Source organism: Hylobates moloch, unplaced genomic scaffold, assembly GCF_009828535.3.
Source record: "Hylobates moloch isolate HMO894 unplaced genomic scaffold, HMol_V3 SCAFFOLD_3, whole genome shotgun sequence".
NCBI classification, from domain to species: domain Eukaryota; kingdom Metazoa; phylum Chordata; class Mammalia; order Primates; family Hylobatidae; genus Hylobates; species Hylobates moloch.
The window spans coordinates 46,772,518-46,782,017 of NW_026652278.1; the positions used below are offsets into that span (position 1 = coordinate 46,772,518).

The 9,500-nt window shown below is 36.8% G+C and overlaps 1 protein-coding gene across 2 annotated transcripts in view; it reads left to right on the forward strand.

Moving 5' to 3' along the window:
• LOC116458007 (neutral ceramidase) overlaps nt 1–6,403 on the forward strand; it is a 67,402-nt gene extending 60,999 nt beyond the window's left edge. For both annotated transcript variants that reach the window (XM_032137536.2, XM_032137546.2), the window contains one exon: nt 1,698–6,403. In XM_032137536.2, coding sequence (XP_031993427.1) covers nt 1,698–1,887 — 190 coding nt within the window. In that variant the 3' untranslated portion in view covers nt 1,888–6,403. The remainder of the gene's footprint in view (nt 1–1,697) is intronic.
• The last annotated feature ends 3,097 nt before the right edge of the window (nt 6,404–9,500 follow it).

Below are 9,500 nucleotides of genomic sequence, written 5' to 3' on the forward strand. Positions count from 1 at the left end.
AAATCTAACTAGCTTCCTTGCAAATTGGTTGAAAGGAGTGTAGAGTAAAAGTGTTGAGATGTCTCTGTAGAGCTTGATATTTCTGTAGGGAAAATGAGTTTATACCTGACACGTATCGCATGTTTGTATATGATCAACGATTCTTCATTTGAGTTACTAAAACACTAGAGGCTTGGGTGTTTAACTCTTAATGACTTGAGCAAGGAGATAATATACTCAGGCAATTTCCCCAGAGAGACATATCTCTTTGCCTTTTGCTACCAAATTCCTGAGCTGAATAGATATTTTGAAGTTTTGACAATGTGTCTGAAATAAGACAATATTTCTGTTTCTAAGTCTATAAATTTAACATTCCATGACAGTGGCATGGAAGTAGGTACAGTTTTTGGCAATTTGGGTCTAATTCAGATTGCCTCAAACTAAGTGATATTAGTTTGTTAAATGTAAGTATGTTAGTATGGTTCAGATGGTTAATTGAACATAGGAATTTGACCATGGCCCACTTGATAGTCATATACAAATATGGGCAAAATTTTTCTTTGGTATTTAGAGCTGTAGGGTATAGGTACATTTTAAAACAAGTAATGTATGCTTATCGTTAAAAAGGTTATACAGGTAATAAAAAGAATGATTTATATTTAAATGCTAAAAGTTTTTAGCTAATAGCAGTCAATACTGAGGATATGTTTCGATCTCTGCCTTGTTCCTTAGCAGCAGAATAATCAAATGTTGAGAGTACTGAATCCATCACTGAGAAACATAGAATGTCGAGCACACTTTCTGTGCCCAAGAGATTTACTTTCAGCGTAACTGAGGATATCAATCAGTTAGCCCGTTGTATCTCACTGAGTCTAGAAGAGTGTCTGAACTCTCTGCTGTGATCTGCAGGGGCCAACATGATCTGGTCCATCTGTTTCTCTCATCTCAAGCACTCTTCCATAGTTTACCATTCCCTGTACCAACTGACCTGCTTTCTGCTTTGTGGCCACATCAAGTTTGTTCCTGCTTTGGACACTTTGTATTTTCTGTTCCTTCTTGTTAGAATGTTTTTTCCTCCAGTTTTCTGCAGACTCAGTTTAAATGACATCTCCCTAAAAAAACTTCCGTCTTGTTTTCTACATTACACTTGTCATTCTTAAGATTTTTATATTTATTGCTTTTTGTTTATTGCATTTATTTCCATCCTCAACTCAGTAGAACATAAGCTTCATAAAACTTGGGACCATGTCTATCTTGCTCCTTACTGTACCCTCAGTACTTCTAGAAGAGAGTCTGACATGTATTCATTTTATCTATCTATCTATCTATCAATCATCTATCTATCTATAAAACAAATGAATCTAGATGTGAAAATAAGTGTCAGATAAGGGCTAAAAGAGTGCTTTGCAATTCTACAGCAGGAGAGACATCTTGTGGCTATCAGGTAAGGTTTCCTGGGGTGAGTATAATTTAGGTAGGTAGAAAGGTAGAACGAATAAAGCTATTTCTACAAATTGCTATTCTTTAAAGTTTCTCTTCTAGAAAATAGAAGTTTTTGTCTGTTTTGTTCATTGCTGTATCTTCAATGTCTTGATAGTGCCTTGCTCATTGTAGGTATTCCCTGAATATTCATTAAATGAATAATCACGTATTTTTCTAATTACACATTTTTAAAAGTAAAATTGAGTTTTGCTTGCTTGTTTGTTTTTTATCAACAGTTTTTATTGGCACAAGGGACTCCTGGGTCTGAGTAATGCAACAGTGGAATGGCATATTCCAGACACTGCCCAGCCTGGAATCTACAGAATAAGATATTTTGGACACAATCGGAAGCAGGACATTCTGAAGCCTGCTGTCATACTTTCATTTGAAGGCACTTCCCCGTCTTTTGAAGTTGTAACTACTTAGTGAAAATTTGACAGATCATTTAAAGAACAGCTTTACTCTGTACACATTATATAAGTGATTTCAAATGAATGTGAGCTAGTGAACTGCTATGCTGACTTCTATAATCGTCCCTATTTGGGGACAGATAGTTTACTGCTGATGGGGCAGATGTGTGTGTGTGTGTGTGTGTGTGTGAGAGAGAGAGAGAGAGAGAGAGAGAAAGAGAGAGAGAGAAAGAGAGAGAGAGAGGTTTGTCCCATATATCTTGTTCCAGCAGCCATATACTTTGTGGTCTACAGCCTAAAGCATGATTTCCCTTGAAGTCTTGGGGTTGTTTAAAGGAGAGACCCTTCAATATAAAACCTCTGAAATATTAGTGAGAATGGCTCACTAATGTGAACAACGTTTAAACTATTTATTTATATATAGAATTACTGAATGTTAGTACTGGGAAAGTTTATAGAAATCATCTAGTCTTACCCTTCATCTTACATATAAGAAAAATGGTCTTTTCTTCTAATCACATTTACAAAATATGATATAAACCTTGACCATAAATGTATGAGCCTAATTAGAGAAACAGAAAATCAGCATGTCAGTTTTCCTTCATTCAAAATAACATAGTCTTTCTAAGCAGTCATTCTGGAGTTAACATGCCTAGTTCAGAGCTGCTGTGGATGCTCAAATCATTTCTGGAATTGCCTTCAGAACCCAATTATGAGAAAGTCAGACTTCTAATATTTTGATCATGCCTTGTGTTTTCCTAAGTGTCCTTATCCCACTGGATTGTGTCTCTTACTCCCAAGACTTATTCCAAATGATTTTTGACTCTTTTCATTAATCAAATTCACCCCAAACCAGAAAGTTTTGCCATTAGCGTAGATATTAAAAGTATTACTGGCTGGGAAAGCACTCCTCAAAGCAGAGGTTCTAAATTAATTTATCTGTTCTTTTACCATTTGCTCACTCACTCACTCAGGGACCCATTCAATCATAGAATATTGAAGGTTTATATGCAGAATTATAATAGTGCCTAGGCCTTGATAATTAGTGAATTTGTACTTGGGGTGAATGTGTAAGTGTCAAAAGGTAACTATTATGAAGGAGAAAATAATCAATTTAATTGTAAATTCTGGGGAGGTATTTAAAAAATCAGTAATGTTCAAGTTACATCTTGTGTATCATCTGTGTTGGATACTATAATTTTGGGGTAAAAAGGCTCCAGACAGTTTGCTAAATACTATTTTGAAAGTTATTTTTGGGCATTGTAAAATACCTAGCCTCATGCCCCAAAGAATACGATATGACAATCTGACATCGATTGCCTGAAAGTACTAATTGCATTTAAAATTCTTTAAGTTAACTATGAGCTCCCACACTGCAAAGCAAATTTCCAAACCCCAGGTCATACTTTTGTATGTATGTAAAAGCTTTAGCATTTTAGGGAAAAAAACCAATCTGTATTTCAAAAATAAACTTTAAGGTTTGAAAATAATAACAATATTAATAATGGTAATATTAACATCCGTTATGTATAACTTAATCTCAACGTAATTTATTGAATTAGAATGAACCTGGAACACTTTTTGATGAATTGGTATCCTAGAGGCTGTTTCCATGGACATTAACTGCTGGAGGATTAGGTAATCAGGGATTCCAAGTGTTGTGATCATTTTTCTAATGACACCACAGTCTTTAGTGTAAAAGTTCAGAAGCCTACAAGAACAAGTGATCCTGAAAGTAGCTGATCCCAGACAAGAAAATTATATTAGAACTCATGATGTGGGTTTTTAAAGTATTTGTTATTATTCAGAAGGTTCATGAATCAGTTTCCACTACCTCTATTCCTTCTATTGAAGCTTTCCTCAATCTACTTGTGATTCCTGATAGCTCACTGGCAACTGTACCAAGGTGGCCACTGTATCGTCTACTGATCCTTCTGCACCTAGCACTCTTGGCCCCAGATAATCCACAGAAACCTATTTTCTCACCAGCTGTCATTTCTTCTAGAGCATGTGGTTCTATGTTTGCAGTTCATGTGTAAAAATAAAACCAAATTCCTGGATTATCATCAGTTCTTTACCTGTGCATAAAAGAATATCATGAAGTAATTGAACTTATCTGTTGATATAATAACACAGATCCAATTTGTGTCTGTGGATGCTGCAGGGACTGACTCATTGGAGCCAAACCATGTGGCAGAAGCTCCTGAAATTGGTGGAAAAAGTGGAATATGGCAGATTGGGTAGGTAGGGGAACAATTTTGGAGATTTTGTTTCTCATGTTAAAGTGTCTGCATTTTATTTGCTGTACCCTGCCTACTCTGGTTTTAAGGATTCTGTGACTTCTTTGAAAAGCACTGAATAATCTCTTTTCCAGGCCTAGGTTTTTTGATGAGTACTGTATAAAATTGTCAATATTCAATGGATTATTTAACAATAAATTAAGAATTACACTCATAAAAGTATTGTCTAATGAAAGGTAGTGTAGACAAACAAACACTTTTTAAAAAAAAGAGGTGGAACAAAAGGTGGTAGATTACATGTAAATTAGGTTGGAAATGATACAAATGACTTGTAAATAACCGCTGAAGAACAAGGGAACCACTTCTTTATCAGTTCCTTTCCAACTTCTGAAGATGTACTGCTGGTAAAACACATGTATGGTTGGCATTTCTTTTATTTTCTTTCTCTTTTTTACTAGTTGGGCAAAAAAATTTCCCAGGCAGGTAGCTAACTATGAAACTGTTTCATGAGCTAATTCTGAACAAAAAGACAAAGAATGAATTTACTTATAAATGTCCTTTTCTAATGTGCCCTCTTATACTTCTCCTCCAATGTAAGTAAGCTTACTGTCTTTTTCTAAGATTAGCGCATGGATTCTATCTTTAGCCAAAAGGTTTCATCACTAGATGAACTTCTCATGTGTTTAGTTCTTCCAAATGATGCTCTTGCTTCCTGGGTATCCAACCTGACTTGCTGTGGTTTATATTGGCTTCCAAAATTTTAGAGTGTTAGGCTATCAGAGAGGGAAATTTGCACATTCCTTACACAATTAGTTAGAATGCATTCAGCTGTAACTCAGAAAATATTCCTGATCAACATCCATCCAAACACTAAAGACATTTATAACCTCACATAGCAGTAAGTCTTGAAGTGATAAATTCAGGTTTGGTGCAGCCACTCGTGGCTCTTCTTAATATATTGACTTAATCCTTAGGCTTATCCCCTTAGCTAAAAGATCGCTACCTCATGTCTACATACAGTTGAATGCAGCAGCAAAATGGGAGAAGAGAGTTCTCTTTATAATCCTCTTTTGGAAGTTGGAAAATAGTAAGAACACAAGTTGAATTTTCCTTGTATTTCCTTGTTCAGAACTGTGCCACACAGCTACTCTTACCTGCACGGGAGGCTGGAAAAAAGAATATTTAGTATTTTGTGCTTCTAGAGAGTGAGGCAAGTTCTGATAGTAAGAAAGAAGAGATAGCCAAAGTAACTGTTATAAGAGTATGTTAATCAAGACAGATTAGTTATGCTACAACATTAGAGATTCATTTCTTGATCTCACGACCTGTCCATTGGGGTTAGCTGAAGGATCTGTTCCACATCTCATTTGAGTTCACAGCCTGACAGAGACTTCCATTCTAAACATTCTTCCATTGTGAGGGAACAGGAACAGGTGCTTCCATGATTAGGGGGAAGGGACAGGGAGAATCATGCAATAGTTCGTGAAGCTCCCACATTACTGTGCATTTTTCACTGGGCAGGTGATGGAACCAGGATGTTTGCAAGCAGCCATAAAGGTTACCACAATGGGCAAGCAATAATATCTGCATATCCAACTTAACTGCTCTTTGAAATAATTAGAACTAGTTTTACTCTAGAAAATATATCTTGGAAAAGAACATACTTCGGAATCATGATGAAAAAATTGCTTTCTGTATTGCAAAATGTATACATTCCTTTAACAGATTTATATCAAGCACCTATATACTTTGTAGCAGAAATTATGCTAAATCCTAAGAATGAAACAATAATGAAGGCAAAGCTATTCCCTGCCAAAAGGAACTTAGAGTTTAATGAACAAAGCAAACAGATGAACAGGTAATTACTGTACAGGGTGACCCATATTGTTATTGTTCAGGGAATTAGAGAGGGCACCTAATATGGTCTTGGGGATGTTTCAGTAAGTTTCCTGGAAGAAATAACATATAAGCTAAGACTTAAAAGATATGTAGAAATTAGCTAGAAGAAAGGCAATGGTGTTGTGTGTATTTGTGTGTGTTTATGTTTGTGTACTGGGCAAATAAACTATTCCATGTAGAGGGAATATTGAGTACTTTATCAAGTCTGTAGTTAGAGTATAAGGAAAGAGTTGACAGTGAGGCAGCACTAAACTTTACCTTCCTAAATAGCAATTTGATTTTATACTTGTATTAGCATTTTTCCCCCTTAAGACTGTTCCCCTATAACATCAGTGTCCTTGAATGTATTTGACACTTGCTCTAATAATAAAATACATTTTCTATAACCAAAAAACTTACCTTGACTCCCAGTTTCCAGTACCACTTGGGTCATCCTTCTGTCTTCAGGGCTATAACCCTGTCCATAGACAAACCCATGGAATTGAATTATTAAGAGACTTCTTTTGCTTATGTCAATTTCATATTTCCAAATCTATGATTTCTTTTGTTTTTTGTTTGTTTGTTTGTTGTACCTGCTAAAATGGCAAGTATAGCCAATGAAGACCATCCTCTCCCTTTAGATAGGGTTCAGAGTTCCAGCCTTACAAGTTCATAAATACTTGTGAATACTAAAAATTTGAGCCACCCACATAAAATTCAAGCATCTTGGCCTGCATACTGCCAAGTTATCAGGGACCCAGCTTCTGTTGGTCCTATTTCTGGATGTATACAATCAGAAAGCAGGTCTTTACTAGTTGACCTATGGAAAATGGTATGGTGGCCTCTTTGTTTTTTTGACTCTCTGAGTTGTTATGGGTTGAAATGTGCATCCCCAAAATGATATGTTGAAGTCCTAACCCTCAGTATCTCAGAATGCGACCTTATTTGGAAATAAAATCATTGAAGATGTGATTAATTAAGATGACATCATACTGGAGTAAAGTGGGCCCGTAATCCAATATGACTGGTATTTTTATAAAAAAGAATGCCGCACGGAGAGACACATACAGGAAGAATGAAATGTGAACAGGAAGGCAGAGATCAAAGTGATGTCTCTACAAGCAAATGATTGCCAAAGATTGCCAGCAATCACCAGAAGCTAGGAGGCTGACATGGAACAGATTCTTTATTATAGCCCTCAGAAGGAACCAGCACTGTTGAAACTTTGATCTTGAACTTCTTTTCTCCAGAATCATGAGACAATACATTTCTGTTATTTAGGCCACCCCATCTGTGTTACTTTGCTATGGCAGGCTTTGGAAATAAGTACATTGGTCAATAGATTAATGTCTTCCCCTTTAGTCACCTACTAAAAGAGATTCTTGGGTGCCTTCCAGTTTAGAGGGCCAGTAATTATGTCTCTTCTTTACTTTCCTGGATAACATAGTCATTTTAGGGCAAGTGATCTTGTCTATCATTGATTGCCTATGAATGTCATCTATCATTGTCTAAGACTGTGGTAAATTCCGAAACTAATTTACATACCATTAAATGCCAAATGAATCAGCTGGGATACAGCTCTAACTAAAATTTTACAGAGAATAAATATTCTGCAATTTTGGAAATTGGTCTTTTATGGGTTGTGGGTAAGTGTGAATATCTATTATACATATTTACAAGTTGACAGAATCAGGGTAAGTATCATTATGCAGTTTCTTCTCAGTTGCAGTTGAACTGAGTTGGTCTTTTTCCTCTCTAATTTATTATGCAAGTACTATAAGCTCTGCAGCAAATAGGGGACATGTCAGGGTATAGTCCTTTCTGTTTACATGGAGGCAAAACCAGAAAGGAATTGTGCTGTACTTTAAAAAATATGGTAGTCCTAGGCCGGGCGCGGTGGCTCACGCCTGTAATCCCAGCACTTTGGGAGGCCGAGGCGGGTGGATCACGAGGTCAGGAGATCGAGACCATCCTGGCTAACACGGTGAAACCCTGTCTCTACCAAAAATACAAAAAATTAGATGGGCGCGGTGGCAGGTGCCTGTAGTCCCAGCTACTCAGGAGGCTGAGGCAGGAGAATGGCGTGAACCCAGGAGGCGGAGCTTGCAGTGAGCCAAGATAGTGCCACTGCAGTCCGGCCTGGGCGAAAGAGCGAGACTCTGTCTCAAAAAAAAAAAAAAAAAAAAAAAACACAGTTATTACTTTCTGCAATATCTTTATATGGTAGGCCTAGTTTTAAATTAAGGCAGAAGACAGTTGTATTTAGATTGTAGAAAGGCATTGCAGAAAGTAATAACAGTGTTTTCTGTAAGTGATTCACTTTACATTTAAATATGTGAATATGTTCTATTTCAGGAAATGCGTTTATGAATAGAGAATGCTTTACAGACCCTATTGAAGAGAGATCTTCCAATCTTTGGGGTGCTTTTTATTTTCTTTAAACAGTGTCCACCTTTTAGCAGAAAATGTAGTGGGGTCCTGTGGAAATACTATGTTTCCTCCTTGCTGGGGAATATGAAGGCTGCCAAGGGGAACCTGAGGATCCCCTTCCATGCATATTATTCTTCCTGTGCCTCTACCATGGGAGGCGCATCGTGAGAATTCCACTCTGATTCCAACCTTAGACTGTCATTGAGTATTCTGAGACCTTAAATAATCCTTTTATTATGGAAATTTTGAAACATACAAGCAGCTAGAGGGAATAGTCTGATGATACTCCACCTACCCCATTATCCGGCTTCAGAAGGTACAAACATTTTGCTAATGTTGTTTCATCTGTCTCCTCACCATTCTCTGGAATGGAGAGGGAGGTTGAACTGGAGAGTATTTACCCTGTAAATACCTTGGTATATTTTTCTAACAGATAACGACTTAAAAAATCTTAACTACAGGGTCATTCTCATGTCTGACAAAGTTAACAATAACCCCCTAACATCATCCAATACCCAGTCTGTGGTCAAATTTCCATGATTATCTAAAAAAATGTCTTTTACACTGGATTTGTTTAACCAGAGTGCAGACAAGTTCCATATATAGCATTTGGTTTGTCTCTTATGTCACTCAATATATAACATTTCTCATGATCTCTTCTTTCATGCCTTTGTTTGTTAAGGAAATCCTGTTGTTTATCCGGTAGATTTTCCCATTGCTTCTTTGGACCAATTGTTTGTTCATGGTGTATTTTAACTTCTTCTATCCTTGCTCTTTCCTTTAAATATTAGCTAGATCTCACAGTTTGATTAGATTCAGGTCAATTTTTTTTTCTTTTGGCAAGAATACTGAACCAGTTCTGCCATCGCACACAGGAACAGAAGACAGCAAGAAAAATTCACTTTGACCCCTTATGATTTCATCTCCAATCAGACCAATCAGCACTCTCCAATTCTCAAGCCCCTACCCACCAAATTATCTTTAAAAACCCTGATCCGTGATGCTCGGGGAGACTGATTTGAGTCACAATAAAACTCTGGTCTCCTGCACAACTGGTTCTGCATGAATTACTTTTTCTCCA